This window comes from Mustela putorius, unplaced genomic scaffold (genome assembly GCF_011764305.1).
Source record: "Mustela putorius furo isolate JIRA1106 unplaced genomic scaffold, ASM1176430v1.1 tig00003909_pilon_pilon_pilon, whole genome shotgun sequence".
NCBI lineage: Eukaryota > Metazoa > Chordata > Mammalia > Carnivora > Mustelidae > Mustela > Mustela putorius.
The window spans coordinates 17,591,546-17,609,315 of NW_025422057.1; the positions used below are offsets into that span (position 1 = coordinate 17,591,546).

Here is a 17,770-nt window from a genome sequence, read left to right on the forward strand (position 1 = left end):
TGCTTCCCCGGGGAAGTGTGATGTGGGGAACCTCCCGGAAGTGGCTGTCGCAGAGACGGTGCCGCGGGCGGGAGGTGGAGAGCAGCGGCGAGAGAGCGGGCGGGGAGACAGACCGGTGGCGGCAGGTTCTGCACTCCACCCTCTTCCAGCCAGGATTTGCTTTCTGCTTGCGCGGGCCTGAGGTCCCCATGACGGCGTTATCCGAAGAGGAGAAAACCTGTTCCGGGTGAGCCCAGGCCGCCCCGGAAATGCGATGGCTGAGGAGCGGGCACTCAGGACCGGTCTGAGGTGGGAGCCAAGGCAAGGGATTTAACTGTGATTTGGGCGGTCTTCGCCCCACCCGAATGAGCCCAGAATCTCCAGAATGTTGAAACCGACCACGCTTGCCGGGATGTTTCTCCTCTGAGGGAGGATTTCCAAGCGCTCTGCTCCATGACCCGGGCGGGAAACTGAGGCACGGGGCAGCAGCATCTGTTGCGTGAAAGTCCTTATTCCCCTTTATCTGGGATCGTCCCTGGACTCGCTGCAGCCCAGTGAGAAATCAGTCCTTCCACAGATCTTCCGGCGCTCGGCGTCCTGCCTTCCCCGGCCCTCGCTGCGGAGGCATTTCCTCCTTTTTTTTTTTCCCCCCTCAGATATTTTCATTCCTGTTCATTCCCCCGTGTTCCTCGAGTCGTGACTGCACACACACACCTCTGCCCTCCCCCCCCCCCGTCCCCTGCTTCCACTCCCTCGGCTCTCTACCTTCGGCCCCAGTAGATCCTGCAGTTGGTGTTTGGGAGCAATCGCGGGCAAAAGGTCTGAGCCCGAGTCGGGCTCTTAACTAGACGAACGGCGATTCGGTAAAAGGCAGTTTGGAATTCCGCAGAAGGAGGTGGATGACTTGGTTCCTGGTCTGGGGTCAGCGGTTAGTGGTCAGCTTGGTGTAAGCCCCCGCTCCAAGCCAGTTTCTTTTCTATGAAGAAGGGAGCGGAATTCAGTCACCCCTCGCGCCTGCTCCAGCTCTGAACCTCTTGGTCTCCCCAAACCGTTCACTAAAGGTGGGACAGTCCCAGTTCCCCGACAAGTTGGAAACAAAGGAGTAAAAAGCAACTCTTTCCGAATCCTGTATTCAGTTCAGACGCCATTCAGCCTGGAGTCCTGTTTGGGATAAGCCCTGTTTGGGGATAAAATAGTTCTCTTCAGCATCGGAGAAGGCGCTCATCCCATAGAAGTGCACTTGGGAGATGCTTTTGTTTAGGTGGTTATTGGAGGTCAATGTATATAATAAAATTTTTTACTGAGCTTTCTCATTTTGTTTTCTTTAGATTGGGTTTCAAGCCAAGACACTGGATTCTCCTAGTTGAGACAAAGAGCTCTGAGTGTGTTACAGTGAAAATGGCATAATCTGCACTAACCTCCCACCGCTTAAAGGCATGACAGTTAAGGAACCCACATGGACTGGTGGCACATGGAAATGTGTGCACAGAAAAAGGAAATCTATAATTTTTTAAAAGTAGGAAGGCATTCTTCCTCACCAGAATGGGTACATTCTGCTCGGTTATCAAGTTTGAAAATCTCCAAGAATTAAAGAGACTGTGTCATTGGGGTCCCATTATAGCCCTTGGTGTTATAGCAATATGTTCTACGATGGCCATGATTGACTCTGTGTTGTGGTATTGGCCTTTACATACAACTGGAGGAAGCGTGAACTTCATCATGTTGATTAATTGGACGGTCATGATTCTTTATAATTACTTCAATGCCATGTTTATTGGTCCTGGCTTTGTTCCTTTGGGGTGGAAACCGGTAAGAAAAAGATCTAAGATAAGAAACTCTAACAATAATCATATATTTAGTTTATGGCTTATCTGCTAACCAATAATATCAGACACAGCCTACTTTTTGCCTTAGTAGAGTCTAAGCATATTATTCTAATTATCATTTAGAGCTCAAAGAATTTATTTTTTATTTTTATTTTTTTTTAAGATTTATTTATTTGACAGACAGAGATCACAAGTAGGCAGAGAGGCAGGCGGACAGAGAGAGAGGAGGAAGCAGGCTCTCCACTAAGAAGAGAGCCTGATGCGGAGCTCGATCCCGGGACCCTGGGATCATGACCCGAGCTGAAGGCAGAGGCTTTAACCCACTGAGCCACCCAGGCGTATCTGTTTGAAAATACTCATCTAAATTAGTATTTCCCAAAAATTAAAAAAAAAAAATTAGTATTTCCCAGAGAAATTTTATGGAATACTTGTCCTGCATTAAAAGAAAAAAGAGGAATGAAGGGGGCTGGGGAGTCTATAAAAATTGCTGGCTTAAATCATAAAGTTTTAAAGTCAATGTTAAAATCGTCACATTAGGAAGTACAGTACAAATCAATTTGTGACTTTTTAAAAGTTGTGGAAAGTTTATGCTCGTGATTTTCCATATTGCTTGCTGAGGGACACCACCTGATAGCTTGTTAGAAATGCAGAATCTTGGGCTCCACTCGAGACCTAGGAATCAGAATCAGCATTCAACAAAATCCCCAGATGATTCTTAAGTATGTTAATGTTGGAGAAACACTAATGTAGTATACTATTTAAAGTGGGTACAGAGATGAGTAAGACAACTTTGTATCCTGAAAAACCTTATAGTTGAGAGAAACCAAGGGACTTGTGTAAGTAACTAAATTATAGGGAAGAATGGGGTGAGTACTGTTGAAGTTTAGAAGGACCTGATCTTTTTCAGCTGGGGACCTGAGGGAGGAGTGGAAATTTCCACAGATGGGAAAGAAGACATTCCAGGTTGGTTGGTGGTGGAAGCATATAGTCAGAAAGAACAGCTTATGTTGGGCCAATAAAGCGGAAACTAAGGCAGATTGTGGAAGGCCTTAAATGTGTGAGAAATTGTTAGGCCATAGGGAGGTAGTAGAGGTTTGTCAAGCCAAGCTCTGACCTAATCAGGGTTGCGTTATAGGAATATTATTCTGAAAATAGTTTGGATTAGAAAGAGATACAGGAAAGTAGTCAGAAGTAACTAAAATGGTGCAAAAGAGATCTCAAAAGTGTCAGCTCTGATGTTTGAATCCTCACTCCAGAGTTCCTGCCACACGGTCAGCTACCTTTTTCCTGAACTCCTCCCATTCTAGTAAGAGTGTGGAAAAGTAGAATCAGCTACGATCAGTGGTGGTAGGTTTGGGTAGAGCAGGGGGAAGAGAAATTAAAAATGAGTTCTGGGTAATTGGAAGAGCAATGTGGCTGTTAACCAGAAACTCATTATTTAAAAATATTTCAGCTCAAATAAAAGGACTGGAAATGCAAGTTAGGATTCTGTCCTTACCCAACCCCTCACAGAAGAAAAATCAAACCATACCAAAGCATTTATTCATAAGACTTGACATGTTATTACTTAGGATCAGATAACTGATGAATTTTTTTTATATTTTGCTACCAAGGAAAATTCTCAGGATAGCATGTACCTCCAGTATTGTAAAGTCTGCCAAGCATACAAGGCGCCACGGTCACATCACTGCAGAAAGTGTAACAGGTACTGTCTTTGCTCCTCTTTGGGGACTGATCAGCTTGGTTACTGGTCTTACGTTTTTCTTTCTGCCACATCAGTCTCAGTTTTAGTCTCTATATGGTGGCTTCTTTGTAAAAACCATTGTCAAAACACTTGTGTCCATATCTCCATTTTATTAAGTTACCAATTTGATAATAAACATTCTTCACTCCTTTTTGTTATAAGTGAAAAGATTTTTTTTATTTGCTTTTTGGAAAAATATACATTTAATTTTGCTTCTTGTCCTGCCAAGAGTAAAAAGTTATACCTTCAAGTTGTTTCCATAGATCAGGATTAATTGTGCTTGTCTGCTGTCATCTTGACTAGCTTTAGAATTGTTCTGAGTCTAAATTATAAGGGACACCTGCCCTTTCCATCATTTGGGTCGACTAACATTTACACGTTATGCAGATCTAATAAATGAACTCAGGTGTGTATTATCGCTAGTGTTCAATATAAAAAACTTAATGGGAAGAAAATGAAATCACTATAAGAATACAAAATAAACTAGAACTTTTTTACATACACAGCTCTTACACTGATTTATTAATAAGAAATTTGTGATGAGAATGTTGAGGTTTAGGAAAACCATTTGTGGCAAATATATAGTTTGGTATGAGGCCAGGAAATATTCTTGTAGCAACAAGGAAAGGAAGCTCAGTAAGACTTTGCTTGTTATACCACATCTTATATTCCATAGTTAGCTTCATAGCTCCGAGAATCCACATCTAAAGGACGAGAACAGGAAGGAAGTTACAAGGTCTTCTCGGTCCCATCAACCCTGGCAGAGATTTAGAAGTGATTTTGTTGAATCTCTGTTGTACTCTACCTCAGTCACTGCATTTCAGAGCTAGAGATTAAAATAAATCTTTTTTTAAAAGATTTTATTTATTTATTTGACAGACAGAGATCACAAGTAGGCAGAGAGGCAGGCAGAGAGAGGAGGAAGCAGGCTCCCTGCTGAGCAGAGAGCCCGATGTGGGGCTCCATCCCAGAACCCTGGGATCATGACCTGAGCCGAAGGCAGAGGCTTTAACCCACTGAGCCACCCAGGCGCCCCTAAGCTTTTTTCTTTATAATGAACCTCTCTGTGGGCCTCCTGACATCTTAAAACAAACTCACTTGTAGCAGACCTTGTTTCCTCAGAAGCTGTTACAAACCCTGACTTCTCTTGTGTTGTTTAGAATTTAAAAGAAGTCACTGTTCAGAGTTGTTTAAAAACTCATAAAGACTTTTCTTTCTGTTCCATGGAGTATAATTCCTCTGTGAGTCAGGCTTGCTGGTTTCCTGTTTACTTGATCTTTTGAAGACCAAAGTTGTTTAAAGTAGACAGGATTTTTTGCCTCATGTTTTATGTAAATTTTTCTTGTTAGATGTGTGATGAAGATGGACCATCACTGTCCTTGGATCAACAATTGTTGTGGTTACCAAAACCATGCTTCGTTCACACTGTTTCTCCTTTTAGCACCACTGGGTTGTATTCATGCTGCCTTCATTTTTGTTATGACTATGTATACACAGCTTTATAATCGGGTAAGTGACAGTGTTTGTTATAAAATCATTTATGCCAAATTAAATGGTAGTTATAGTTATTTAAGGAGCCCCTTTTGGAATGATGATGTTCATGATTTAGGTTGGGAAACAGAACTTTGCTTTACATATATATGAATTTCTTTAAAAAAAAAAGCTATTAAAATTTAATTTTTTTCTTAAGCTTTTTTTATTCATTTGAGAGAGAGAGCATGAGCGGGAGGGAGAGGGAGAAGCAGACTCCCTGCTGAGCAGGAAGCCTAACACAGGACTGGATCTCAGAACCCTGCAATCATGATCTGAACTGAAGGCAGCCACTTAACTAAGCCACCCAGGTACCCAAACACTTAGTTTTTTAGATGAGGAAAAATTATTTTGTTTTGGAAACGTACCTTACTAGCTGTAGTTGAAGTTGATAATATTATTACTGTATGTATAATTTATTCGATTTCACACTTTGTAGCTGTGGTGAGAATAATGAGAAAAAAGGAACAAGAAGAAAAAGCCCTAGTATTTTCTATTTCCATCTAATTCATTTTGCAAGTTTCAGTTCTTCTGTTCATTTCTAATTCCAGTGCCATGGAAGGTAGCTCATGGAGCAGGCACATGTCCTAAAATATCCTCCAGAAGATTAGGTTGACTGATGGGCAAGTAGAAAACTTCAGGGGCACAGATTCAATCCCTAAAGAAGCCTGGTGGGTAAATGCTACAAGGACTGTAGCACCTGGAGAACGTAGGCCCTTCATCGGTGGGACAATCCGTATCAACCTCAACCAGTTTCTGATGTCTGGACACCTAGTCCAGTGATACTAGATCTTCTAGTTTTTCAGGAAAAAATCAGAAAATCTGGACTTCAAAAAAGTTAAAGTTAAACCAGAAGTTTAACGTCTCCTGATTTTTAAATGTTAGCACCTGGGTGACTATTTGAAAACATTTTGCAGACCAGGTGGTAAGCATCTACAGGGCATGTTTCGCTGCATTTTGCCAGTTTTTACACCTCTGATTGTGGCACATGAGGGAAGAAACAACTAAATTCTAGGCTGTCTTTTTTTTTTTTTTTTTGCTGCGGAAGATTCCTGTAAATACTGAAAAGCAAGGAGAAGATGGGTGACACAATTATAACTTAGATTGATGACTAGTGTTGTTCATGCATATTAATGTTAGTCGGTATACCTTATGCTTTCTGAGGAAATAATTAAAAACAAACAAACAAAAAAGGTAACATTCGAAAATAACTAAGAATGATATTCTGCGTATCAGTATGAGTTTAAGCCCCAGTATCAATTAGAAACACATTAGAAATTCATTTTCTTTTAGCCACAGCTTCAGGTTATCATTTGTTGATCTTTTTTTGATCAAGTTGTTTTAAGTGTCCCAGTACAATCTGACCATTTATAACAACTGAACATTTCAAGTGTGTGTTGTTGTTCGTAGCTCTCCTTTGGTTGGAACACAGTCAAGATTGATATGAGTGCAGCCCGGAGAGATCCTCTTCCAATTATTCCATTTGGATTAGCAGCATTTGCGGCTACTTTGTTTGCCTTGGGATTAGCTTTAGGAACAACCATAGCTGTTGGGATGTTGTTTTTTATCCAGGTAAGTTTCTTGTTTACCTCTAGCAAAAAGTTGTTCACTTACTGGGGCTGCTTGTGATGAGAAAGAGCTGAAGACCGCATTCAGGTATGCAGTATGAAATGGAAGTTACTGTTACCTGTACCATCGAGGTAGCTAATCTCTGTACTAGCCAGATGATTTTGAAGTGACTACCTAAATCTCCAGGTAATTGATTGAATTTTTAAAGTGTTATCTTAGAGTTATATATCACTTTATAGTTGAGAAAGCCTTTATCACATTATGGTCTCTCTTGATCTTTACATCAACCCCCAGAAAGAGTTGAAGAGGAATATTTTCCCCTTCCTTACAGATGAGTAATTGAATCACGGAAAGGTGAAGTGACTTAACTCAAGATAATCCACTTATGTATTCAGTAAACATAATTATTAATGCTGTTTTATAATAGCATGTATTTAATCATCATCGTCATAATAAAGCCAATGTTTATTCAGCACTTATTATGTGCAAAACACCGTTTTAGGGACATCACATGTAGTAGTTCATTTAATTCCAATAACAACCCTATGGTACGGTGCTATTTAATGGCTACTCTGGTGAATTAGTGTGCTAATTTCGGAGGCTGCAATAATGAAAAAAGTCCTGCTCTTAGGGAAGTCACAATTAGTAGTAAACAGTTAACTAGTACTGGCTCATGCGAATATCACAGATTTATGTACAAAGTGCTGTGAGAGCACAGGGGAGAAGGATGTGGCCCGTGACAAAACAGTTACGAACCATTCCGTTCACTTAGTTAACTTACTCACTAGTCGAAGGCCCGCTGTGGGCCAGGTTCTGTTGTGCTCAGCCATAGGAATATGGTAAGGACTTCTTTCCCATATGTGTCTTTACCCTGCCCCACTGTTTTCTGTGGACACAGCTGGACTAAAAGGAAACGTAGACCTCTCATAGAATCAGAAATGCTGGCCTGAGGGCTCTGGTGCATCACTCAACCCTTTCAAACTTGTAGTTTTGAAATATCTTGGTTTTGGTTATACTTTATGTTTTCTATTAGCCTGGGGTCAAATTCTTTGAAAAAATTCCCCCACTGCCTCTGATTAAGAATCATATTAGAAATAGACTAAAACCCTGTGGTGTAAAAGCCCAGATAAGTGGATTGAGTCATAGCTAGGAAAATTGATTAATAGAATCAAGACTGAATATATTTGGTTTTTAAAGCAAGTGGAATATCTAGGTTGACTGAGTCACTTCGTTGTAGTAAATAAATTAATCATAAACTTAAGGTTAATTAAAGATAGTGATAAGCGATTTTAGTAGCAAAATGCACAAATACTGATTAAGTGGATTGTATCAATGTCTTATTAATAGAGTGGAAGCCTTGTTCAGAAGGTAGTACTTAAAACCTGAAACTTTATTAAGCTAGTAGATTCAGATTTGATTATGGATGATGACCATTATCATTTTGTGGAGAGGCTTTGTAGCACAGTGCTGAAGAGCAAGGACTTTAGAGTCAGATAGACCACACCCTGAGTATGTCACTTAACCTTTGTTATCCTGATCTCTTCATTAGTGGAATGCACCAATAAAAACTATCTCATAGGGTTACTACAAAGATGATAATCTTAAATGAACTGAAGTTTCATCATAAAATTTTACTGTGTATCCTTTAATTTTCAGATGAAAATAATTCTCAGAAACAAAACTTCTATTGAATCATGGATTGAAGAAAAGGTAAATTTTAATAATTGTTTCCTCAATTTCAATAAAGATTAGCTCAGAAAAAAATAAAAAAAAAATAAAGATTAGTTCATAGGCCAGATTAACTAATAAATGCCTGGAAGTGAAAACTTTACTATCAGATGGCTTTCTTCAGTCATTTGAGTGCCACATAAAAGAAGAATATAAAAAAGAAACATTTTGATTCATTCTTGGTTTAATGTAACTCCCACAGAAATATGCTTCTCATTCACCCTGAGTTGCTGAAGAAGCCCAAGCCATCCATTAAATCATTTGGCCATTCTTCCTCAGATTAGGGGTTAAGGCAGACCATTCAGAAAGGAACATCTCTCCCACCAAGATGCCATCAAGTTTTTTTCAGTGCTTTAGGACTAACAAACCTTCATAAGCCATAGGACTTAGAGCATAGCTTGTTACAGACCTCCCAACCCTTAATACATACTTCATTCTGTCTGTTGCGATTCTGTTGTAAAGTCCATCTGACCACTCTGCTCCCCGCTTACAGCTTCTCAGAGCCTCACCATCACTGTAGCAGGGACTATAAACCCACATGCCTGCGGGGGCCAGGCGGATCACTTAGGTGACAGGAGCCAGCCTGTGATACTAGAGCTGCCTAACAGATGAAGCTGATTGTTACCATGGGGGGGGGTACTCACTCAGTATTCTGAAATCATCTAATTGTTTTTCTAGAAGAGTAAGAGATCTGGATTTCTGTGACATCTCTTTGTTTTTAGATATTAGGAAGCAGTTCACATTAAAAACAAAAAGCCTTGTGGGCCAAATAAAACATAACAATAGGACATATTTAGCCCCCTGGCAGCCAGTCTATAGCTTGAAGTTATAGGACTAGTTTCTTAAACTTTTTGGTTTCAGAACCCTTTTACATTCTCAAAATTGTTAAGGACAGTAAAGAGCTTTCTTAATTTGTGTAGTAGTTATCAATGATTGTCATATTTCCTGAGAAAAATTTTGAAGCTTTATAATTTCATTTAAAAATAATAAACCCATTATATGTTAATAAAAATAGCATATTTTAAAAAATTATTATATTTTTCAAAATAAAAAATAGAAGAGTGGCATTGTTTTGTATTTTTACAAATCTCTTTAATATCTGACTTAACAGAAGACAGTTGGATTCTCACTTCTCCTGCATTCACTCTGTTGTGATATGTTGCTTTGATTGAAGTATATGAAGAAAATCCAGCTTCACACAGATAAGTAGGTAGAAAAGGAAAGAGTATTTGAATAGGCTTTTTAGTTGACAGTGGATATTCTTTGGTACTACATGAGAACTTCACAGGTGATAGCCTTGAAAGGTTAGTTGTATGTGAGAGGTAAAGCTCTATCAGTAAACGTTTTGTACTCTTGTACATTTCAGTCCATCAGTACATCTTGCTCTTTGAATGGACCTTTTACCCATACATGATTTTATAACATCAGGTATTGGTCATTTGGAAAATACAGTTTTATAGAGTAATGCACATTTTCCAAATGCTGACACATTGATTCATATCATTACCAATTTTCTGGGGGAAGGGCCTTTATTTTGGAAAGCAATCAGGCTCATCGCGGTGGATACAAATTTTCCAAAATTCTAATTTTCACTTGAAAGCCTTAATTTTTTCACTGACAATAGATACTCAGTTGTTTACATTGAAGTAACAGCTTGACTTTGTTAATTTTTGAGAAAATTTCTGCCAAATATTGAAGTTTCAGTAACCTTAGTTTGTTTCATTACTCATTCTTTCAAGTAAAATTGCATTAAATGAAAAAAGTTGGCTATACAGCTTTTATTAGCTCACAACACAAACAGATGTTTTCCTTGAGATAAACGCTTTGGTGTGCTTTATGTGTCCTCCCCATTTTGTCACATGAGAGGTCATCTACTTGAGAGTTGAGATTTAATGAAAATAATTATTTTTATTGCATCATCGAGAACATTCTTATGTAAAACTTTTGTTCGATTTTTTTTTTAAATCATGAGTATGTAATGGTGAAGAATATAATCTCTATTTACACAGTTTGGTGCCACTATCATGATTCCTGCTAAAGGTACTAGCAATTTTACCCACTACTGCAAATATCAACACAATGAAAAAGACAAATAACATGTTAATATTAAGATGAAAGTTGTTTGATTTTGTTGAACCATAAGAGAAGATCTTGGGGACTGGAAGAGGTGTGCCAGGCATGCTTTGAGAACCACTGATATACATACGGGGTTAAGTCCGAGCTCCTTAGCATTTTCTACCTCTTCCCACCCCATCTCACTCTTGATACCAACTAAAATCAAAAACTCCCAATTTTATACATCATATGCTTCTCTATCTTTGCACATGTCATTCGCTCCACCCAGAACACTCTTCCTCCTTGTTGCTGATTTCTTCTGCCTCAAGAACTAGTTTAGGTGTCATTTCTTCCAAAGAACCTTCCTTGACTCTCCCTAGATTAGCTAAGCGGGCTTTATTTTTTTCTTTCTTTTTTATTTTTTTTTCTTTGCCTTTCCCATAGCACCTGTTACACATCTCTGTTGCCTCTTTCTTACTTTCTCTCTCTCTCTTTTTTTAAATTTTTTATTTATTTATTTATTTATTTATTTATTTATTTTGAGAGAAAGGGAGAGAGCATGAGCGGGGGGAAGGACAGAGAGGGAGAGAGAGAATCTTAAGCAGGCTCCACACTCAGTGCAGAACTTGATGTGGGACTGAATCTTAGTACCCGGAGATCATGACCTAAGCTAAAATCAAGAGCCGGATGCTTAACCGACTGAGTCAAAAGGGACCACACCTCTGTTACCTTTTAACACAGTATTGATAGAATACCCCAACTTCACTGAGTGCTTCTCTTAGGCAGAGACCAGGCCTCAGTCTTTTTGTAAGCTACTCATCCTTACCACTGTTTCTTTGTTAATGGCTTAAATCTCTGTTCTTTGAGACTCTTAACCATTTTGAAGATTCTGAGACTTTTGTTTATAGAAAGGGAAAATAAATTATCCTTTACTGTTTGTGTGGGAATTTGCAGTTTAGTAGATTCATACATATACATATAGCTTGACAATTATTTTAATTGAATTAACATCAATATTATTTTCTAAGCAATAGAAAACTTTCTAAGCAAGAAAACTTTCCCTAAAATATTGTCCCCGATAATAAAGTATTTCAAGGTGTCATTTCTAGTTAATAATGTAATGTATCATCATTAGATTAATAATTTTTTTCTGATGACGAAGGCTCTTCATAAAGTACCGTGCTAAACCTAGAAGTTATTTTAAAACTGGCACTCTGTTGCTGACTAAAAAATATAAATAAGTGGTTAACTTTATAGAAAATTTATTGAAATTTATCAGGCACTAAAATTGATACAAATTTAAAAAACAAAAAAAATTGATACAAACTCAGCTGGGTTTGTACACTTATTATAAGAATAAATTATGCATCTTTATACCACTAGGTGTCAGTGGAACTTAAGAAATTCTAAGTCAGTTTATCTCCTTAAGTTCAAGTTAACAATTCAAGTGCCTAGAATATAATTTATACAACCTGAATATTTATGTATATGTATAAAGTACACCTATAAATGCATATATACATAAGTATATATATATATACGTGTATAATGGTATAAAAAACTGAAAGAGGATCAACACATTTCTGCTAGTTTTTTGAGAAAATAATTTTCAGAAAATGATGACTCCCCTGGAACCCGTTTTTCTGGCTGCTTCACAGGTGTTGTTGCTACCCACGATACAACTGCCGCATTCTGGAGCACCCCTGAAACAGTTCTTTCATCCTGAATAAACTCTTGCTTTCTCTTAAATCTTTTTATCACCATCCCTTCCTTACACCTATATTCTTTTGTTTTGCTGAGCAAAGAGCATTAAGGATATGTTATATGTGGAAAAAGCTAATAACTCATTTATTTATTTAGATTTTATTTATTTGAAAGAGAAAGAGCACGAGCAGGGAGAGGGGCAGTGGAAGGAGAAGCAGACTCCTGGCTGAGCAGGAAGCCCGACATCACGCTTCCATCCCAAGATCCTGAGGCCATGACCTGAGCCCCAAAAGCAGATGCTTAACCAACTAAGCCACCCAGGCACTTACTAACTCTTTTAATAAGGATTTTTGAATGTGTGTTCCTGAATAAGCCCAGTCAGACATTTCCTGAATGATCTCATATGAGGTCGGTGTTATATAGCAAGTTCCTCTTATATTATGATAAGTTTGTCTGTCTCTTCTGTGTAACATGACCACAGGGAGGAAGCATTCTTAGGAGTGACACAAATTTGAGGAATAAATGTATGTTACTGTCAATACTATCAATAGGACAGTATTTAGAGCCATTGGAGGCAGAGGCATCTGCTATCTTACTTCTTTGTTACCCACAGGCTAAAGATCGAATTCAGTATTACCAACTGGATGAAGTCTTTGTTTTTCCCTATGATATGGGAAGTCGGTGGAAGAACTTTAAGCAGGTATTCACATGGTCAGGGGTCCCGGAGGGAGATGGACTAGCGTGGCCAGTGAGAAAAGACTGTCACCCGTACAGCTTAACAGTAAGTATTTCTGTGCAAATAGGCTTTCCTTTCTATCTAACCCTTGTCTCCTTAAGTGCCCCTTAACTCAGATGACATTTTATAGTAAGATAAGTCATATGGCTTTTTTCAGTTTGGCAAAAATAAATCTAAGTTAAAAATCCCAAGGCACTCCTTCTGTCCTCTCTCTCTTTTAATTTAAATCTCTCTTTAATCCTCCATACATGGGACATAAAGTCCTGATCCCCTTACTTAGTTACAAAATCCAGCCTAAAGCTGCCTCCAACTACTTCCTAATGGAAACCACCCTTTCCAACCGGCGTGGTTTCCTCAGTGAACCCCTTGTGTGTTCCTGCCACCTAACTCTGTCCATGCTGTTTTTTCTCTCCTGTGACCTCTTCTGTATTAGAAATTATCAAGGCCAGTTCCAGTTCCACCTCATCTTGATTTGGCACTTAACCGTATGCAACTCTGTGGTACCCATGAGGTCTCACTTTTATTTAATTCTTTTATCTTATATCTTTAACAAGATTCTAATACAGAGACCACGAGTTATCTTGATTTCCCTTACTATATCCAATATAGTACCATTTAATAAATTGTTGCTGAATAAGTGAGGAAAAGTATATCATAATGATGACTTTCATTGGAGACTTGCGGATGAATTTTGCAGTCTGTCTACCTTGTCTCTGAAGAATCCGTGAATCTCTGTCATCATCACTTTCAGGACTAGCCTAGAAGTCCCATGAGGGCAGTGAGTACATCTCCCTGATCCCTGGGCCATAGCAAATGCTCAGTGAGTATACACAGATGAAGACAGAGACTATGGAGAAGAAAGCCTCATGCCAGCTCCTGCTCTGTCAGAGAGCCCACTTTCCACTTTTCTGAACAAAACAAAACAAAAACATGGGGCCTTTGAATTGTCAGCACTGTGAAATGCTGGAAAATTGGGAGTTTGTTGTAACATTTGTTCTTTTTATATCTCCAAACAGATTGAACAGTTGAAACAAAAAGCAGATAAAAGAGTCAGAAGTGTAAGTAAAAATTTTGCAATGATACTAGTTTCTTTTTCCTTTTGTCAGGCTCTACCCTTCTGTATAGTTTTCAGAATTGCCTCTGAGTAGAAGCTAACTGTTGGCTTTTATGAAATAATGTTTCTTACTACAATTGTTGAAATTTGATACAGTTCACTTTTGTTTTCTTTTAAGTAGTTTGGAGGTTTGGAGGGAATGTAGTCAATTTATATTGCCAACAGAAATCCTCATTATAGCTCTTTAGTATGAAACCCATCCTTACACTTCTGCTGTACAGTTTGATGACCGCTAGCCACATGTGGCTATTTAAATTTAAAGTAAAATAAAATAAAAAATTGAGCTTCTTGGTTGTACTGGCCATATTAGAAGTGCTTAGTACCTGTGTGTGTCTAGGGCCTACCCATTGGTTACCACAAATATAGAACATTTCCTTCACTGCAGAAAGTTCTACTGGACAGTACTGATCTAGAATTTAATTCGTAGCGATGTGCTTGAAATGCAGGCTAAGAAAAGCCTAGAGAACTAGAAATGTCAGTTGCCTCTTATAAAGGATCTGGGAGGTAAAGACTTGTCACCTGATAACTTTGGGTCTGCCTTTAACAGTTTAAATTCAAATTTACAGAAATTCAGAGGTAAACATTACATTGTTTTTCTGATTACTGATGCCAGGTACGGTATAGAGTAATAGAAGATTACAGTGGTGCCTGCTGTCCTTTGAATAAAGGAATCAAAACCTTCTTCACGAGCCCCTGCACTGAAGAGCCTCGAATAAGGCTACAGAAAGGGGAATTCATTTTAGCCACAAGAGGGTTACGGTGAGTGAGAGAAAGTACTGACTTTCTTCTTTAAATTAGCATCTAGCCTAAAAAAATTAATTTTAATCTTTTAAATATTTCAGATACTGGTTGTATGGAGATAAAATTCTTGATGATGCCTCTGTAGAAGGTATGGAAATGGCAACAAATGTTTAATAGACCAGCTGCTAGTAATAATTCCAAATTGTGGGAGAACAACTGTTACAATCAGTGTCATGTGCATTAGGACATAACCATCAAGCATAAGACATAAGACACACCATCAAGCAACAGAAAAAGGCTTCTTAGATTATTTCTCCATAGCACTTCTATTTATCAGGTCTTTTTAGGGGCAGCTAATATCGGAGGTCATCATGATCTGTGTGACAGGCACTTGTAGAAGTGCTTCACTTGTGGTGAAGCCCCCACAGCCCTCATGTACATTTCACTGGTGAGGAAACCAAAATGCAGAGACTGAGCACCTTGCCCAAGACCGCACTAAAAACAGGTAGAGCCAGGTGTCCAGCCCAAGCAGTCCGGCTTTACAGCCTATACACCAGACCCTTTTGCCCTACACTCTCTCTGTGAATGCATATTCCTATGAATTTATTACAGAAATTAACAGATTGAAATTTTCTGTGTCTTTAATTTTTTTTCTTTTCTTTAAGTTTTAGAACTGTTCCTTTGTAAAGTAAAGGTTAATTCTGGATGCCTTTAGATTCACCCAATATGACTGCTTAGGCAACCTTGACACAGAAATTTACATGTTAGGAAGAAACCTAAGAAGGAAATTCATAGAAGCTACAGGGAGGTGGTTCCCTGGAACAGGTGAAGTATGAGAGTGCCCAGAACACCACGATCACACATATGTAAGTGAACACCCACGATCACACATATGTAAGTGAACACCATATCAAGGAATCCTGCCCATGTTCCCCCCCCCCCCCCCCCATGCTCCACTTAGGGCTTGTCCTGAACCACATTTGCACCTTTCCCAGCTAATACCATTTGGGAAATACTGGTTTTCTGACTTGACAGACAGCTTTTAAACATATACATATTTTTTTTTCTCAAATTAAGCTTATAAAAGCTGGTAAAGGAGGAAAAAAGTAAAACAGAACTAAAAGCTTACTGATTTAAAGTAGTGGGACTTATTTGGCTCAGCAATATCACTAAATCTATTCACATCAATTTCATTTTCTCCATCAGGTGTTTCACGAATCAGAGGCTGGTTCCCTAGAAACTGTGTGGAGAAATGTCCCTGTGATGCTGAAACAGATCAAGCCCCAGAGGGCGAGAAGAAAAATAGATAGCCACTGCTGAAGTAAAATTACTCTTTAAGTCCTCTCCATTACTTGAAAATTGTACATATTACTAAAGAATTATGCAATGAGCCTACTCTGGTTAAGGTGTTCTTTTCCTCAAAGGTGCCCTAGTGCCATAATTTAAATATTTTTATTACCATTTTGAAATGAAGAAGCCATTCTGCATATGCCTTTGAATTCCTGCCCCTCTGTCACTTCTTTCTCTCCACAAAAGGAAAAACACTTCACCCAAGTAAGTCAATTGCATTTTCTCTAGGATTTTTTTTATGCGCTGCACACTATGGACCTCACCTGCAGATATAGTTCCCCCTTTGCCAGGAGCATCTGCATGTGATGCTTTTATTCTGTTTCCCCCTCAGTTATTTCTTATGTAATATTCTAGATACTGTAGAAAACATATATCAGATTCAATATAAGCTTAAATTTTATTACCTGTCTTTTAATAATGCAGATTTTGTCAAATCAAATAAAGATCAATGGCTGTTCTGTATAAATCTAATTTTTTACTATCCTCTTTCTTTTGGCTGACTAAAAAGCTTTGTCATAGTTCTTTGTGGAAAAACTCCTCTACTACCTTGTGAGAAATTGGCATCTTTAATCCCGAGTCTTAAGATATTCAGTAAATGAACTAGTGGTATGAGATCCCAGTATTCTGGGAAACTTTCAGCGAGCTCCAACTGCCTCAACTATACACTTGAGTCTCTCAAATCTTGAAGTTCATGCGAATGGTAGGATCTAAGCTGATGGATTGGATGCTTAACGTTGGGCTTGTCTAGGCACAAGTAGAATTACAGAAGTCGTCTGCTCCCATTCTAATTCTTCCTAAGGCAGGGAACTTGAGCTTTTGGGGGTTGTAACAGTTAACATTAAGGGAAGGACACTTGGAGATTTAGCAGTGAATGAAACAGGACTCTGTTCTAGTGATAGGTGGGGGGTAGACAGACAAGCAAAATACACATTGTGAAGAGAGCAGGTAAGATGGTCTGATGGACGTGACCTTTGACAGTTGAAGGGACAAGTTGTTTACCTCTGAGAGTAGCCAGCTGTGTCTTAAACAGAGGAAACAGCCAGAACAACAGGCTGGAATGTGCCTGGCATGTTTGAGGAACAGTAAGGAAGCCAGTGTGGTTTAGTTGGAATGAGGGAGGGAGAGAGCAGGAGAGGTCAAGGAGGTAATAGGAGCTAGACCACCAAGGGACCCCGTAGGTTAATTCTTGTCTTCCCTTTGTTGCAGATACTCAAGAATAGGCATCTCTTGAGCTTTTCTGGGCTCATGGTCTAGAAAGACCATCCATGAACATTCTCCTTACCTCCAGTTAGAGGTCAGAGAGGAACACTGTCGAAGACAGCACAACACAGATGGTAAAGGAGGAAACAGTGAGTCGTGTGCTTGGTTGGAGTTTGGGCTCAGCTGGTATTTGTTTGTTATTCATAGCTGTGGGAGAAGAGGGCCTGGTCCTCTCAGTATTGCCTTTAGTAGCCACCGATCTAGGTTGCAGATTAGAATCACCTAGGGATCTTTTAAAAATCCCAATTCCCAGGCCATAGCCCAGATCATTTCAGTCAGAATCCCTAGGGTGACACTCAGTCATTATTAGGATCTCTTTAAACCCCTCAGGTAATTCTAGTTTACAGCCCAGTTTGAGAGCCCCTAGCTTGCTTGATAAGTGGTCCTTGATTGTGATTCTTATCATGGTCCGTGAGGAAACACACACCACAGTA

The 17,770-nt window shown here is 39.0% G+C and overlaps 1 protein-coding gene across 3 annotated transcripts; it reads left to right on the plus strand.

The window, feature by feature from the left end:
- Nucleotides 1–26: 26 nt before the first annotated feature.
- On the plus strand, nt 27–16,547 carry ZDHHC6 (zinc finger DHHC-type palmitoyltransferase 6). 3 transcript variants are annotated; one of them, XM_004763837.3, is made up of 11 exons: nt 27–288; nt 1,308–1,788; nt 3,419–3,510; nt 4,899–5,058; nt 6,490–6,651; nt 8,305–8,358; nt 12,749–12,916; nt 13,888–13,929; nt 14,599–14,744; nt 14,828–14,874; nt 15,933–16,547. In XM_004763837.3, the coding sequence occupies exons 2-11, from the start codon at nt 1,522–1,524 to the stop codon at nt 16,034–16,036; spliced, it is 1,242 nt and encodes a 413-aa protein (XP_004763894.1). In that variant the 5' UTR covers nt 27–288; nt 1,308–1,521; the 3' UTR covers nt 16,037–16,547. The 3 variants fall into 3 exon arrangements, with proteins under 3 accessions (XP_004763894.1, XP_004763896.1, XP_044924842.1); XM_004763839.3 differs by having other exon boundaries at nt 27–226; XM_045068907.1 differs by lacking the exon at nt 27–288 and having other exon boundaries at nt 1,742–1,788; nt 4,991–5,058.
- Nucleotides 16,548–17,770: the final 1,223 nt, after the last annotated feature.

What these genes read in the sequence shown, in the direction of transcription:
- ZDHHC6 (XM_004763837.3), top strand. Translation starts at nt 1,522, where the DNA reads ATGGGTACATTCTGCTCGGTTATCAAGTTTGAAAATCTCCAAGAATTA. An exon ending in ATACACAGCTTTATAATCGG is followed by an intron (nt 5,059 to 6,489) that starts GTAAGTGACAGT and finishes TGTTGTTCGTAG; the next exon opens with CTCTCCTTTGGTTGGAACAC. An exon ending in TGATGATGCCTCTGTAGAAG is followed by an intron (nt 14,875 to 15,932) that starts GTATGGAAATGG and finishes TTTCTCCATCAG; the next exon opens with GTGTTTCACGAATCAGAGGC.